We start from the raw sequence: 16,658 nt of genomic DNA on the forward strand, positions 1-16,658 counted from the left end.
CAAACCAAGAGATCACAACTCCAGCCAAAACCAAGAGTGGGACACTCAACTGAGCTATCCAGGTGCCCCAGTATTTTTTTTTTTTTAAGAATTTTATTTTTAAGGGGGCACCTGGGTGGCTCAATCGGTTGAGCATCCAACCTCGGCTCAGGTCATGATCTCACTGTTCGTGAGTTCAAGCCCCAAGTCAGGCTTTGTGCTGACCATGTAGAGCTTACTTCGGATTCTGTGTCTTCCTCTCTATCTGCTCCTCCCCCCACTCATGTGGGCTCTCTAAGAAATAAGTAAACATTAACAAAAATTCTATTAAAAAAAAAATTCTGTTAAATAAATGTTTATTTTTGAGACAGAGAGCAGGCCAGTGGGCGGGGGCCAGAGGATCCAAAGTAGTAGGCTGGGGCTTGAACTCACAAACTGTGAGATCATTATTTGAGCCGAAGTTGGAAGCTTGACTGAGCCACCCAGTCTCCCCACTAGGCATTATTCTAAGCATTTCTTGAATATTAACTCATCCAATTCCTACAACTCTATGAGTTACTCTATGAGGTCGGGACCATCATTATCCACATTTTATAGATGAGTAACAGATGCACAAAGGTTAAAAAGTTTGTCCAAAATCATACAGCTAACAAGTGGTGGAGCCAGATTCAAATCCAGGCAGACTGGCTCCAGAGCCAAGCTTTTAACCACTGCTAAGCTGCCTCCCAATTTGAAAAATTCAAGTTGCAAAATGTATGTTTTATGAATAGTATGGTCCCTTTTTTTTTTAATTTGAGAGAGAGAGCATGGGAGAGAGGGGCAGAAGGAGAGAGAGACAGAATCTCAAGCAGGCTCCACGCTTAGTGAGAAGCCCAACATGGGGCTAGATCCTATAACCCTGCGATCATGACCTGAGCTGAAATCAACAGTCAGATGCTCAATGACTGAGCCACCCAGGTGTCCTGGTCCCATTTATATAAAAAACAATTTAAAAAATAAAATTAGGGAGACCTGGCTCAGAAAGGACTTAAAAATCTTAAAAAAATAAAACTTAATTATGTGTATTGTACACATTTTTAAAAATTTTTTGTGTTTATTTTTTTTTGAGAGAGAGAGAGACAGAGAGAGACAGAGCATGAGAGGCAGAGGGGCAGAGAGAGGAGACAGAATCTGAAGCAGGCTCCAGGCTCTGAGCTGTCAGCACAGAGCCCGACATGGGGCTCGAAGTCACAGAGTGCAAGATCATGACCTGAGCTGAAGTCAGAGGCTTAACTGACTGAGCCACCCAAGTGCCCCTGTACATATTTTTTAAACACTTATTTTAAGTTTATTTATGTGAGAGACAGTACGTGCACGTGAGTGCTTGAGCAAGGGAGAGGCAGAGAGAGAGAGAGAATCCCAAGCAGGTTCCTCATTATCAGCGCAGAGCTTGAAGTGGGGCTCGAATTCACAAACCATGAGATCATGACCTGAGCTAAAATCAAAGGTTGGCTGCTTAACCAACTGAGCCACCCAGGCTCCTTTAACGTTTATTTTTGAGAGAAGCAGGCTCTGAACTGACAGTAGAGAACTTATTCGGAAGCTGGAACTCAAGAACCACAAGATCATGACCTGAGCCAAAGTCAGACACTTAACTGACTAAGCTACCTAAGCGCCCCTATTGTATACATTAAAAAATTTAAATACTAAGAGGAGTGCCTGGGTGGTCGGGTCAGTTGAGCCTCTGACTCTTGATTTTGGCTTAGGTCATGATTTCAGTTTGTGAGTTCGAGCCCCATGTCTGGCTCTGCACTGACGGTGTGGAGCCTGCTTGGGATTTTCTCTTTGGGCTCCTCGTCCACTCATGCTCTCTCTCTCACTTCCTCTTTCTCAAAATAAATAAAAAGTTTTAAAAAAATCTAGATGCTAAGATTTTACTTTTGTTTTTATTTTATTTTTTTAGTTATTTTGTAAGAGAGTGCATATGCATAAGGGGGAGGGGCAGGGGGAAGAGAGAGAGAATCTCAAGTAGGCTCTGGGCCCAGTGTGGAGCCCAGTGTGGGCTCTTGGGGCTCATTCTCACAGCTGTGAGATCATGACCTGAGCCGAAATCAGGAATCAGACAAAATCAGGAGTCAGGCGCTTAACTGACTGAGCCACCTAGGCGCCCCTGCACTTTCTCTCTTGCACTTTCTCTTTTCTTTCTTTCCTTTCTTTCTTTTTCTTTTTTCCTTCCTCTTTCTTTCTTTCTTTCTTTCTTTCTTTCTTTCTTTCTTCCTTCCTTCCTTCCTTCCTTCCTCCTTCCCTCCCTTTCTTTTTCTCTTTCTTTCTCTTTCTTTCTTTCTTTCTTTCTTTTATTTAAATCCAAGTTAGTTAACATATAGTGTAATGGCTTCAGGAGAATTTAGTGATTCATCACTTACACACAGCACCCAGTGCTCACACTAACAAGCGCCCTCCTTAATGCCCATCCCCCCACCCAACACCCCTCCAGCAACCCTCAGTTTGTTCTCTGAATTTAAGGGTCTCTTATGGTTTGCCTCCCTGTTTTTATCTTATTCTTCCTTCCTTTCCTCTTTTTTCATCTGTTTTGTTTCTTAAAGTCCACATGAGTGAAATCATACGATATTTATCTTTCTCTGACTGACTTATTTCGCTTAGTATTATATATTCTAGCTCCATCCATGCTGTTGCCAATGGCAAGATTTCATTGTTTTTTTCCTTTTTTTAAATTTTTTTTAATGTTTACTTATTTTTTAGAGAGAGAGAGAGGAAGCAGTGGAGGAACAGAGAGAGAGGGAGACACAGAATCCAAAGCAGGCTCTAGGCTCTGAGCTGTCAGCACAGAGCCCAATGCAGGGCTCGAACCCACAAACTGGGAGATCATGACCAGAGCCAAAGTTGGAGGCTTAACCAACTGAGCCACCTAGGCACCCCTTTAAGTTTATTTATTTATTTTGAGAGAGAAAGAAAACAGAAGCAGGGGAGGGGCAGAGAGAGAAGGGGAGAGAGAGAGAATCCCAAGCGGGCTCCACACCATCAAAGAAGTGCCCAAAGTGGGGCTCAATCCCATGACTATGAGATCATGACCTGAGCCAAAGTTGGACATTTAACTGACTGAGCCACCCAGGCATCCCAAGATTTCATCTCTTTTTGATCGCCGATTAATATTCCATTGTATATATATACCACATCTTTATCCATTCATCACGTGATGGACATTTGGGCTTTTTCCATAATTTAGCTATTGTTGATAGTGCTGCTATAAACATTGAGGTGCATGTACCCATTCGAATCAGCATTTTGTATCCTCTGAATAAATACCTAGTTGTGCTTTCGTTTTATCTTTTTTTTTTTTTTTAACTCTTCTTAACATTTATTTATTTCTGAGAGAGAGAGAGAGTGTGTTGAGCAGGAAATGGACAGAGAGAAGGGGAGAGAAAGAATCTGAAGCGGGCTCCAGGCTCTGAACTGTCAGCACAGAGCCTGACATGGGGCTCGAACCCATGAACCGTGAGATCATGACCAGAGCTGAAGTCACTTAAACCAACTAAGCCACCCAGGCACCCCTGTACTTTCATTTTAAATCAATGCTAACAACATTGTCTCAAGGAGGAATACAAATTCTGCAACTTATCTTAATGGGGTCTCAGGAGATCTCCCATCCCAAAATAAACAGAACAGAACTTGCCTCTGTTAGCAAAGGATGGCCAGAGCGCATGGGAAGCCATGAGTCAGGGTTAGGAGCTACAAGTTTACCACCAAAAAGTCAGGGTTTACAAAGCTCTAGGGAGATGCTGGCCACTGTTCTTTCTAAATCAAAAGTCCCTCTATGTGCTCAGAGATTCCCCTGTTTTACCCACTCTTACACAATTGCATTCTTTCAGGGGTGCAGCCTCAAGAATTAAGGGGAAATTTAGATTTCTCATCTGAATAGGGTATTCCCTATTTGTCATCTGTAGGAAACAAACATCATATACAACTTTGGAAGCCAGCTCCTTGCCCTGCCCTCAAGCAGATAATCAAGCTGATGGGCTAGGCTCCTTGATTATTCTTTCTACTCTCTGGGACTCTGAACATGGCTATGAGGCTGTCATAGGAGCAGACTATCATTCCAAGGGGAATGCCCCACAAGAACTCAACTGCTCACTGCCCTGGAGGCAGAAACCTTAATAAAACTGAAACCACAGGGACCTCAAGAGTCACAGCCAGTGACCATAGCCACCGGAAGCACAGTTTCCTGGATATTTCCCTTGAGTTGTAGAACAAAAAAAGGCCTTGGAAGGTTTCACTCAACTGGGGAGCGGAACTACAGTAGCACTGAGGTGTCTGTCCCTTCAGGCTTATAGGAGTTTGGCCAACCTCCCTAATTTGAACATCCTAAAGACTGCATTCCCAGCCTTCTTTTCTGTAGGCCAGAACTCAATGTTATGTTACTTTATCTCCTTACTGTTACACTGGGGTCTCTCTATATAGTTCTGGTCAGTATTATAAAAATGCAAGAGCTTTCTCCTATCCCTTTCTATACCCTTTTAACCTGCTGTTGCAGTTGTTTCCTCTGGTCTACCTCTGGAAAGAGCTAGGAATTCAAAACAGATTGTTCCTAAAGGAACCTGAACATTTAGCCTCCTTTATTCAGGGTTTCTTGAACCCATGAACAGATGTGCAAATCATGCACACTGTCTCTTTCTGTCAGACGCATGTGAGCACCCACACACACAAAGATAAATATCAGAGAAGCCACTCTAACTATAATTCATATTTTAGAGTAAAAAGGACATGCTGTTACCAATCCTTGGCAAAAGCATAAAGGTAAAGGCCAGGTATACGTATCGTAGACTCACTTCTATCAATTCTCCCTTCTCCTTGCCCTGACTACAACAGATGTGCAGAGGCTGAGGATTCTCTAGCCCCAATTACTACAAACCACCAGACACATAGCTAGAGGGCCCCATAACCTGCTCCAGTGTAAAGAAACAGGTAATGTCTAGGAATTTCAATCTAGTGAATAAAATTAACTGGTGAAGGGTCTCACATTTCATTACAAATCTTCCTGTCTCTCGGTGAATGGAAAAAAAGGAAACTGAGTTGGGAATACAGAAACCTGAGACCCAGCTCTAGCTCCACAACGGACCAAATGTGTGACCTTGGGCAAATTACTTAACCTCTCTGGGCCTCAGTTTCCATACTCCACAAGAAATGAAGCATCTTGGACTACATAAATTCTAAGGTGCTCTACAAATTACATGATTCTGAGTTTCAGCATATAAAACAAAAATATCTAAATTAGGAGGTAGGGGCGTCTGGGTGGCTCAGTCAGTTGAGCAACCAACTTTGGCTCAGGTCATGATCTCATGCTTCGTGGGTTTGAGCCCTGAGTCAGGCTCTGTGCTAACAGCTGAGAGCCTGGAGCCTGTGTTTCCTATGTAGGATTCTGTGTCTCTCTCTCTCTGCTGCTCCCCCACTCCTGCTCTGTCTCTCTCTCTCTTGCTCTCAAAAATACACATTTAAAAAAAGAAAAAAATATTGAAAAAAATAAATTAGGGGTAATTACATTATACAAGGTGCCTTATGACTAACTGACCTTCCTCTTTTTAGGCAACTCTCTTGACTTTTTTTTTTTTAAGTTTATTTGAGAGAGAGAGAGTATGTGACCAGGGGAGGAGCAGAAAGAGAGAGAGAGAGAGAGAGAGAATATCCCAAGCAGGCTCCACACTGTCAGCGCAGAGCCCAATGTGGGGCTCGAACTCATGAACGATGAGATCATGACCTGAGCCGAAATCGGAGTCAGACTGCTAAAAGCAACTGAGCCACCCAGGTGCACCCAGCCCCTTTTTTAAAAATTTTCTAATGTTTATTTATTTCTCAGAGGGAGAAAGAGAGAGAAAGAGACAGAGCACAAGTGGGGGAGGGGCAGAAAGAGAGACACAGAATCCGAAGCCGCTCCAAGCTCTGAGCGGTTAGCACAAAGCTGGAAACAGGGCTCAAACTCGTGAACCGCTCAAACTCGTGAACCGAGAGATCATGACCTGAGCCGAAGACGGTTAAGGATACTTAACAGAATGAGTCACCCAAGTGCCCCGCCTTTTTTTTTTTTAATGTTTGTTTATTTTTGAGAAAGAGAGAGAAAGCGCATACATGGGAGGAGCACAAAGAGGGGGAGACAGAGGATATGAAGTGGACTCCACGCTGACAGCAAAGAGCCAAATACAGGACTTGAACCCACGAACCGTGACATCATGACCTAAGCCAAAGTCATACATTTAACCGACTGAGCCCACCCAGACACCTCAACTTTCTCGACTTTTTAAGTGAAAGGAAGTGGTATTTTTTTCTTTAAGCAGCAGAGTCCTTAGACTGAAGTCACTCCTCCTCTTAGAGAAATTACTTCTGAGGAACTAAATTTCCTCACTTGTGAGATGAGGGGATGGGCTACATTGTCCCAAAGGTTCTGTTTAATTCTAGAATGCTGTGATCCATACTAGATTTACCACAGTGAGGGTAGGTGGGTTGGTTGTTTGATTTATTTATTTATTTTTTTAGTAAGCTCTATGCCCAACAGGGGGCTTGAACTCATGATCCCACAATCAAGAGTCCCCTGAGATCAAGAGTCACATGGTCTACTGACTGAGTGAGCCATGCACCCCACCACAAAGGATTTCAAAATTAAAATTCCTTTAGCATATTTTAATTGGTTCAATTTACAAAAGAATCCAGAGGGCACACAATTCAAGAATGTACTTAACACTTGAAGGGAAGCCTACTAGGCCTCAAAGGGCAGCAAAGACCTTCCACTTAGTCACCAGCACCAAGCACTCTGTGTGGTTGCCCCAAATCTCATCTTCATTCTCTATACACAGCCCCCTTGCCAAAAGAGGCATGTAAAAGATACAGAAAACACAATCCTTGTCCTCAAACTAAGGTGTAGGCTTGAGTCCAATGAGTGAGTATATGCAAGATATAAAACACATTAAAAAAACATAAAATTTACTAAGCAGTTTTCCAAGTAAAGGTTACTGTAAGATATAAATAGGCACAGAACAGACTGATGTGGATTAATCACAGAAAGCTTTATGCAGAAGAATTTCAAGAATCAGGTTTTCAAAAGCAGAAGGAACTCAGATAGGATGAGAAGAGACCTGAATTCTGGAATGGGATTCTGAATCAAGGCTCTTTACCTTCCAAGTGTTGGGGGGTAGGCTCCCTGTTCACAAGGCTCCAACCCCCTGATGCCTCCACTCAGTGCCACTCAGGAGACGCTCCCAGTAACCCATCTTGTTGGCTATTCTCCGACTGAGTCTTCCTTCCTAGTGACAAGCTCCATCGCCAAGGGGATGGATGTGATGTCACAATCAGGAGCACTCTATTAATAGGAACAAGGAAGAAAAAGGTGAGTCAGGGGAACTACCTCCACTTGGCAGTGAGACTAGACAGATTGGATCTGGCAGTTGGTTGAGGAGGAGGAGGAGACAATTCCATTAAGGCCTACAGGTTTCAGAGCTGAGGACACAGCACTAACTTCTAAGGATGGAGGTTACTGGCTAAGAAATCACACACACACACAGTCCAAGAGATTCAAACAGAGCTGAGAGAGGCAGAGAAAGGGACAAGAATAAATATGAAGAAGAAGCACTGTTTGAGACAGAAAGATTCTCTTACTCGGTGTACACAACCACAAATAATGTCAATGATTCCAGATCTGTGGCTATACAACGCACAGATCAATGATACCTTATATGCACAGTATGATGCTTAAATGTTTCCCAAATGCTTTCACATAAATTACTGAATTCATGTAAAAAGAATTCTAATCCCACCCTCCAACTGGAAAATACTATTTCATAAGAAGATACTCAAGAATGTTCATACAGGTGTGATTCTACTTCCCAAGTCAGAAAATATTCCTGAGGGTATCAGGCTTTATTAAAAAGGTGGGGGGGGGGGCACAGGGGGGCGCTTGGGTGGCTCAGTGGGTTAAGTGTCCAACGGCTCAGGTTATGATCTCGAGGTTCATGGGTTTGAGCCCCATATCAGGCTCTGTGCTGACAGCTCAGAGCCTGGAGCCTGCTTTGGATTCTGTGTCTCCCTCTCTCTCTGCCCCTCCCTTGCCCACACTCTGTCTCTCTCTCTCTCTCAAAAATAAATAAACACTAAAAATTTTTTTTTCTTTTTTTAATGAAGAGACAGTGAAACAGGAAATTATTCCAGACTGGGCAACTGGGAATACTAGAGGTAGCAGTATGAATAGGCAGACTAGACTCTCATTACTAAAAGAATGGAACCAAGAGGGACAAGGCTTCAGATGAAGGGTGCTGAGAGATCTACTCAATACTACACAGGAGCATAGCAACTATTCCAACTCCTCTTGTCAACATCACATGGCTATCAATAGATTAAGGGCTGCATAACAAAGGAATAGGATGATGATAATTTTTATACATAAAACTGAGATTATTTCATCTTCTGAGCCTGGCACACACACTGATTGGTTCACTATACTCATCAGCCACAACACGTTTTAGCGTGGCATTTTTAAACTAACAGAGCGATAAATGTGCAATGCCAGACCCACTTTCTATTTGAGGGGTTGGGGGTGGGAGTTGTTTCTCCCTCATCCATAACACAAAGGAGAATATAATGCTGCTTCCATTTTGACAACACCCTATCTCCCAACAGCCTGACATATGCACCTGTACTCCACGAAATGCTTCCACGAACCACTGCTGTTGGCTATACTCAGTCTTCTACTGACAAGCTCCAGACTCAGAAAGCAAACTGTTACCCACTCTTGGGAAAAAAACAATCTTACTCTGATGCTCCCTTAGCCAGAACAAAACAGGATTTTTCAACTGAGAGGAGGACCAGGAGTCAGGAGACGGGTTGTGGTCCCAGCTCTGCCAACTGTATGACTTTAAACAAGCCAAGTATCCTTTCTATAGTTTTTAATGTCTTCACCCGACAAGTAGGGAAGATACCTGCCTTATCTACCTAATATGTTGTACTAGAACAATCAGAGACATAATAAATGTGAAAACATACTGAATACAGCTATGTCTCAGGTAAGGTTTTGTAGTAATAAAATGCAAAATAAATTTAAGAGTACTGAAGGCAGGTGAGGGAATGCTTGAAAGAAGCTTGGTTCCTTTTTAATTACTAGGAACCAGGCCCAGCCACAGAGTCGGCTGGACACACAGGGTAGTACCACTATCATATCACTCAGATTCCCTAATACTAGTCTACCCCATTCCTATCTGGAGGGAAACTATCAGCCAGCAACACTATCAGTTTCTTGTCCTATTGTCAGACTCTAAAACCACCTGTATAGGAAGTGATTAGACTGTCACTATCACAGCCCATCCCCCATGAACAGTGGCTCCTTAATAGCCACACTTGTTGTTAGGTGGAATGAAGTCAGTTTGTGAATGGGGAAGATGTCAGTCCCTCAAGCAAAACACTCTCACCTCTCTTAGTTTTCTGCTCCTTCTCCAGCCCCCTCCTTCCCACTCCCCAATTTCACAGAGTTCTGGGTTGGGGAAGGCTTTCCGGTGAGTGAAGTCTGCATAAAGGGCCTGGCTGCAAACCCAAGGAAGGGATGTAAGGAATGTGAGATTCCTTCACGGAGGGGGGGAGGGGGAGGGGGGGGGAAGGAATGGAGAAGGAAGACAAGGCTGCCAAAGACAAGGCACGGGAGAGGAGCCAAGCTATGGCGCTTCGAGGGCGGGGGTTCAGGTTCCGCCACCCCTGCCCAGGCTGGCCCCCAGAATATTCCCTTCCTCCCCTCTCAACCCGTCAACACTGCCCATTTAAATACCACGTTGCAACCCCAGGTCCCTTCTTTCCTGTCCTCCAGCCAGCCCAGACCCCCTCCCGCACTTAAGGCTACCCTACTCCAATGGACCTCCCCCGCAACCCACCCTCCAGCGCCCCTTTCTCACCTCCCGACTCCTCCCTATCCCTGTTCCCTTGCTCCATTTTTCATCTTTACGCCTAACCCTTCTCCTGACCTCCAATATCTCGAACCCGTGCCCCAATCCCGGTGGGACATCGCCCCCTCCCCTCCCACACCCTCTTTTAGGTGGGAGCCGGCGCAGGCGCAGTACGCACCGCCCTGGAAGCGGTCTGGACTCTCCGTACCCCGGCCCGGCTGAAGCTGAGGCCGCAGCGGCCACGGAATAGCTCGGGTGCCGGGTCCCAGCCTTTCCTGGGAGGGGAAGGGGAAGGGGAAGGAGAGGAAAGGTTCCAACCACTCGTCGCCTTGTGAGACGGATCCCTTGCCCCGCCTACCACTGCTACGCAACCCGGCGGAATCTCGTCACCAAACTCCGCCTCTCTGTTTAACTCGGACCTAGACTAGACGCCAAGAGCGACCAACGAGGAGGGAGGAAGGTTAGCCGGGCCTCCTCTCTACACCGGAAATCTTTATGATCCCAACGAGGACTATATAGCCATCTGGGAGGGAGAACTCTATGTTCTTCCCAGCATGAGTGTTGGGGGCGGAGCCGGAGGCTAGCTCCCGGGAGGCAGAGGCTACGCTTTGGAGAGGTGTACGTGTCCCATCTCCTAAAGTTGATGCCACGAGGTGCGAGATCGTTGCGAGGAGGCTGGCCTGCAGTGTGACCTGCCATCTCCCGTTACCAGAGTGGTGGTCAGCATCCCGGAGCTTCCCGAACCTATGACTTATAGTCACGGGAGTGGATACGGCGACCACGGGGTGGAGAATTGGAGTGTCTAACCGCAAAGCTTTAATCTAGCGTGCCCAACGGGTTCCCTACCTCTCCTCGCCGCACTCCTGTTGTGTCTACGTTGGCTCTCCGGACACTCATAGAGTTCCCTGAAGCACCTAAGGGCAGGGAAGGGAGATAAAATGTCCCTCTTCCTAGGTTGTGCCTTGATTTCCTTGGGATACGACACCGTAGTTGAGGGGTGTGGGCAGGAGAGAACCTGGGATCCGAGGAAAATCAAGGCGGAGCCTAAAGCTCTCTAGAAGGTAAGGGATTAATTAAACCAAAGCATTACAACTACATGACCTCTTAAGCTAATCTGATATTAAACAGTATTTGTTATGGATATTCGCTAAACAAATGGTAGTGCTTTGTACATATGTAATTGGTTTATACACAACATTACAGAACTAGAACCTTTTGTTGATTTTCTAACAAATCCCAAGGGGAACTAAAGGTTTGGGCCTCCTCTGTTAAATCCTCTGGGGTCTGGGAGAGGAGGCGGGCCGGACCCTGGGATCTAGTGAGGTAAGTACATTAGGAAGAGGTGTCTTTCAGACTCTGAGAGAGACTAATGCAAATGCTGTTCTCTGTGCCCCGGGTTCCATTCTTTCAAAAAGGGTGTCTGCCTCTGGTGTGAAGGCCACTTTTTCCAAAACCCTGACAGCGCTGGGTCGTGCATTAAAAATGAGGACCCCAGGGGCGCCTGGGTGGCTCAGTCGGTTAAGCGGCCGACTTCGGCTCAGCTCATGATCTCACAGTCTGTGAGTTCGAGCCCCGCGTCGGGCTCTGTGCTGACAGCTCAGAGCCTGGAGCCTGTTTCAGATTCTGTGTCTCCCTCTCTCTGACCCTCCCCCGTTCATGCTCTGTCTCTCTCTGTCTCAAAAATAAATAAACTTTAAAAAAAAATTTAAAAAAAAATGAGGACCCCAAATCAGGAATAGAGATAAGGATTATAGCAGTGGGAAAAGAAAGTACCTGTGTGCTAAGCACTGCCTTTTATATAACTTACGTTTTCTTGTCTGCAAAATGCAATTACATATTTAAGAATTATCGAGAAAACAAGTGCGGAGCCTGTTTCAGACTTTTGACCACCGTGTTCCAAAACCTCTGGTCCTTTCTCCAGTGTCATGTCTTAAAGAGAAAATTTCGGAGCCTAGGTACATCCTCCCAGTAAAGGAAAGGAAAAGTGGGACTGGAGGCGCCTCCTGGTGGTCAATCTTTCTCCTGGCCAAGCCAACCACCTACCAGGCTCCTTTAATACCTAAAATCCGCCCCTTTTGCGGCGCGTGAATCTTGGATCCCGGTTGGCTGGGCGGGGTCCAGCGGCGGGCGCGGGGCGCGCCGGGACAGTGCTGATTGGTCCGAGGCGGCCAGCCGGAAACTTCCGAGAATGTCCGTACTCCCGCGTTCCACCGCGCTGCATCCGGCGGCAGCGGGGCCTGTGGCTCCCCCTGCGGGCGGCTCTGCTGCGTGCACTGTCCGGCCTGCGGGCTGGGTGGGTGGTGGGTGGTGGGCTGTGGGTGGGGGAGGGGATGGACCGAGTCCTGAGTTGTCCGGATGAGGGTTCGGGAAGGTTTGGCGAGTAAAATTCCATTCCTTGGGTCTGCACCAGTTTCCCTACCCCCCCCCCACCCCGTCTCCGTCGGCTCCCCGACTTCTGGGCTTGAGACTGAAAGAGCATCCCGGGACGGGGCCTTCCAGTCCCGAAGCAGCCTATACAGAGACCCTGAAATTCTGATCTTGAAGTTGGAGGCTCCTGGGGAAGTTGGTTTATAACCTTTTAGAAGAATTAGAGGATTTGCGGCTGCCTGACCCCAGCCTAGTGTGGTAGGTAGGCCTTGGGAAATGGAGCATAAGGGCAAAGACTCCAAGCCTTGAGCCATCATTCCCCTTTCCCCCTTCTAGTGTAGTGCGGAGGCTCAGGCAGCATGACGACGGAGACCTTCGTTAAAGATATCAAGCCTGGGCTCAAGAATCTGAACCTCATCTTCATTGTGCTGGAGACAGGTGGCTATTCTGGGATGGTGGGACCCCTGCGCGGGGGTTCTCAGGGTTGGGGAGGGGGCAGGAGGGGAAGAGCACCACCTCCTCTGTTAATTAGCTACCGGGATGTCAGGGTGCACCCCAAAACGCTGCTTACGCGGAATCTCCTACACCCTGGCCTGGAGAGTTGTAGTCGAGTGCAGAGTAGATGGAACTCGCCAGATCCAAGCCTCCAGCGCCACTCAGGCCTCTTTCCACTCAGTGCCCTCTCCATGGTGCTGTCCCTCCACTCCCCCTCACCCACCCATACCTAGATCTCATCCCTCTGACCCTCCCTTCACCTCCACCCCAACATTTGTCTGTTCCTTCCAGGCCGAGTGACCAAGACAAAGGACGGGCACGAGGTTCGGACCTGCAAGGTGGCCGACAAAACTGGCAGCATCAATATCTCTGTGTGGGACGACGTGGGCAACCTGATCCAGCCTGGAGACATTATTCGGCTCACCAAAGGGTAAGTCCTGGTTATTCCTGGCTATCCAAGGCTAGTAAGTCAAGGGGGTTAGAGTTAACAGTCCCTGTAACTCTTCTGAGTACTCTGAGTCCTACTTTTCGTGCCCCCACAGGTACGCTTCAGTATTCAAAGGTTGTCTGACACTATACACTGGACGTGGGGGTGATCTTCAAAAGATTGGAGAGTAAGTGTTTTGGGGATTGGGATGCAGAAGCACCAGCCAGCATAAGGGTATATAGTCCATGTCTTGTATCTAGACCTTTCTCAGGCCTCCAGAGGCTGGGTCTGAGGCTTCAACTAATTTCTCCCTTTGCAGATTCTGTATGGTTTATTCTGAGGTTCCTAACTTCAGTGAGCCAAACCCAGAGTACAGTGCCCAGCAGGCACCCAATAAGACGGTGAGTCCCATGGCCTTGATATGGGGAAGGAGGGTAGGTCCAGCCAAGAAGCATGGTAGGGAACAAGGTCTGAGTATTTAATTTGTGCCTTCAGGTCCAGAACGACAGCAGCCCTACGGCTCCCCAGCCTACCACCGGACCCCCTGCCGTTTCTCCAGGTAAACCTTTCCCTTCCATCTGCTGGTTCTCTCCCTAGCATGGAAAGATGCATTGCCCTCATCCTTTTTCCCAATTTGTCTTCTTTCCATGTATCCCCTTCCACCTAATTCTCCCAGTTCTTTTGTAAGTCCTTGTGGGGAAAATATTTGGGGACCTGTTTCTGTCACTGATAGGGCTCTGGTACTCTTTTGCCACTACCACTCAAGGACACAAATGAAAACAGTTTATCCAACAAGATTGCACTCCTTTATTCAAGCTTGTTTCTCTCTGCTTCTTCTCTGGCAGGTCCTTGTCCTTTCCCCCTTGTCCTTTTGACTCATTACATGGCTCTAACATGGATGTATATGACTTAACATGCAGTCTACACTGTACAGAGTTAGGGCACCAAGTAGTTCCCTTTGGGGAGTCACCACTCTTCTTGAAACTAAAGACCCTTCTTCTAGCCTGTGGACCTCAGGATTATGATTCTTCCATCTGATATACTGCAAGACCCTGTTTTTTGGTCTCTTGCTTTTGATTAGAATCACCCACCAACACCACCTCCTTCGTCCCCTGGCTTCTCTTTAGGAACTGGGTTTCACTGGTCTTTTTCTCCTTCTGGGTAATCTCCCGGCTGAGCCTACTACTGCCTGGGTGTTCGACTCCTCTTGCCTCTGATCTGTGTCTTAGGTTTCTCCCTGTGACACTAGGCTTCAGGCTGCTTCTACCCTTGCTCAGTCTGTGTCTACATCCCTAGTTACCATGGTTTTCAGAATTGTTTGTGTCAGAACCACTGGGATCATGGTTTTTTTGGAAACACCATGAAATAACATTTAATTCCACCATAAAAATCAGCATCCATATTTTCACTGGAAAATATGACTGTTACATATGTCCAGGTCTCCATAACTATAACTTATAAAAAGTATTTTAAATAAGGTACATTTAAGCCTGTTTGGCCCTAATGCTCATTTGCCAGATGTTTGTTCACTTTGTTATCTGCTAACAGGTGCAAAAGTCTTAATAAAAAGCATGTCTGGCGTAAGAACTTAACATTAACTCCCTATGTACTCCTAACTTTTTCTGTGAATTGAGGAAAAGGCATTATTTTTCCATTCTGGCAACAGATATCTTAGTCTGGTGGAACAGCCTGGGTCCAAGCAGATATGTGGTTTAAGAATCACTAGCCTATGACTTCTACCCCTTTTAGGGTTCATAGTGCCCTCTGTATAAGAGACACAGGCCTCTGTCTTCATTTGACAAACATAGATGAGGAATGCCAAGGAATAAAAACACAGCACCTGCCTTTAGGAGCTTGTAGTCTATGAAGGAGATGGTCCTACAGATGACACACTGGTAGGGGCAAGGGTAGTGATGTGCACAGTTGTAGGAGCTCAAGGAAATCATCTCACACACCTGGCTCCAATCAAACATGTGAAATATACACCAAAATGTTACTTATCATTTTGAGGGTATGCGTAATATTTTTTTTTCCTATTCCTATCTTTATTTTCTTTTTTTTTTATTGTTATTTTTATTTTTATTTTTAATTTTTTTTTAACGTTTTATTTATTTTTGAGACAGAGAGAAAGCATGAACGGGGGAGGGGCAGAGAGAGAGGGAGACACAGAATCAGAGGCAGGCTCCAGGCTCTGAGCCATCAGCCCAGAGCCTGACGTGGGGCTCGAACTCACGGACCGCAAGATCGTGACCTGAGCTGAAGTCGGACGCTTAACCGACTGAGCCACCCAGGCGCCCCCCTATCTTTATTTTCCAAAATGAAAATGTATGTATCATCGTGATACCCACCACACTTTCCTTTTTTAAAGCTGCTTCTTACATAACACAGAAGCTTTGGGTCCTTCCCCTTCCCATGCTTCTCCAGTTTTACAAAGACTTTCGACAAAGGGGCATTTTGTCAGAGGTCCTTAAGCCTAGAGCTAAACAGCGAATGCTAGGTCTGACCTCCATGATACAAAGGTGAATGGAAGAGAAGAATATCACACTAGGATTCACGTAGCAACTTCCCAAATGATTGAGTCTTCTCAGGGCTCCATTTGTACAACCCCTGCTCTTTACAACTGGTCCAGCTGGCCTGAATGTGCCGCTGTGCTTGATGAAGACTGTGCTACTCTCTAGGGCACAGAGGGAGGCCTTGGGGATGGACCTCTCTCCTACCTTAGTTTTCTAATTCCTGTGTTTCTTCCCCTTCTCCCACTACTAGCCTCTGAGACCCAGAACGGGAATGGACTGAGTGCCCCACCAGGTCCTGGTGGTGGCCCGCACCCTCCTCACGCACCCTCGCACCCTCCCAGCACCCGAATTACCCGAAGCCAGCCCAACCACACAGCTGCCGGCCCTCCTGGCCCCTCCAGCAACCCTGTCAGTAACGGCAAAGAGACCCGGAGGAGCAGCAAGAGATAGCAAGACATTCTTCCTCCCTTCCCACCACCCACTATAGCCCAAGTGTCTCCTAGAGAACACAGCCTTTTACTAGGCTGCTGGCTTGTGGGGGGTGGGAGTCGATAGGCAGCAGTATTTTATCCACTGAATTTCACTGGAGGGGTGGTGAGCAGTTGGCCTTATCCACCCTAAGCCCATGCTCCCTGCCTTACCCAGCTAGATCTGCCTATCCCTGGGGATTCAAGGCCCTCTTTCCCTTTAGAAACGACAGTCACAGTCTGTTTCTTGTGTGTGTGATGTGGAAATCAAATCGAATCTCTCCTTCCTAATAAATGTTACCACTCTGTACTGGACTCCTTTGCTTTTCATGGGAAAATGAAGAGGTTAGCAGTCAGACATGTGGGAAAGTGGAGTGTCCCTAGGAGATAGAAGGAAGACAAGTTACAGGTAAGGAAGCGTAGGCAAAGCAGGCCTGCCCCTTTAAGGTAGTGTCCCTCCCCTGCCCCCTCCCTGCAGATGACCCTTGCCCGCTTGCCTGCCTAC

The 16,658-nt window shown here is 46.6% G+C and overlaps 2 protein-coding genes across 7 annotated transcripts in view; one reads left to right on the forward strand and one right to left on the reverse strand.

Annotated features, from left to right (window-relative positions):
• The window catches only part of RNF41 (ring finger protein 41), a 28,900-nt gene extending 18,637 nt beyond the window's left edge, over positions 1-10,263 (reverse strand). Inside the window, exons 1-3 of one of the 3 annotated variants that reach the window (XM_042992532.1) lie at positions 10,063-10,227; positions 9,420-9,531; positions 7,137-7,321 (exon numbers count right to left, since the gene is read on the reverse strand). The gene's annotated coding sequence lies outside the window, so the exon portion shown is untranslated. The other 2 variants (XM_042992533.1, XM_042992531.1) reach the window with 2 other exon arrangements.
• A 62-nt stretch (positions 10,264-10,325) lies between these two features.
• On the forward strand, positions 10,326-16,463 carry NABP2 (nucleic acid binding protein 2). Of its 4 annotated transcripts, none has more exons than XM_007081497.3 (7): positions 10,326-10,945; positions 12,588-12,689; positions 13,038-13,176; positions 13,289-13,360; positions 13,493-13,574; positions 13,669-13,732; positions 15,937-16,463. In XM_007081497.3, exons 2-7 carry the CDS (start codon positions 12,611-12,613, stop codon positions 16,134-16,136), a joined length of 636 nt encoding a protein of 211 aa, XP_007081559.1. In that variant the 5' UTR covers positions 10,326-10,945; positions 12,588-12,610; the 3' UTR covers positions 16,137-16,463. The 4 variants fall into 4 exon arrangements, with proteins under 4 accessions (XP_007081559.1, XP_042848469.1, XP_042848470.1 ...); XM_042992535.1 differs by lacking the exon at positions 10,326-10,945 and adding an exon at positions 12,079-12,177; XM_042992536.1 differs by lacking the exon at positions 10,326-10,945 and adding an exon at positions 12,246-12,264.
• The last annotated feature ends 195 nt before the right edge of the window (positions 16,464-16,658 follow it).

Source organism: Panthera tigris, chromosome B4, assembly GCF_018350195.1.
Source record: "Panthera tigris isolate Pti1 chromosome B4, P.tigris_Pti1_mat1.1, whole genome shotgun sequence".
NCBI classification, from domain to species: domain Eukaryota; kingdom Metazoa; phylum Chordata; class Mammalia; order Carnivora; family Felidae; genus Panthera; species Panthera tigris.

Coding starts and splice junctions, on each gene's coding strand:
- NABP2 (XM_007081497.3), top strand. CDS start 12,611: ATGACGACGGAGACCTTCGTTAAAGATATCAAGCCTGGGCTCAAGAAT. Junction 13,361..13,492: donor GATCTTCAAAAGATTGGAGA/GTAAGTGTTTTG, acceptor CTCCCTTTGCAG/ATTCTGTATGGTTTATTCTG. Junction 13,733..15,936: donor ACCCCCTGCCGTTTCTCCAG/GTAAACCTTTCC, acceptor TCCCACTACTAG/CCTCTGAGACCCAGAACGGG.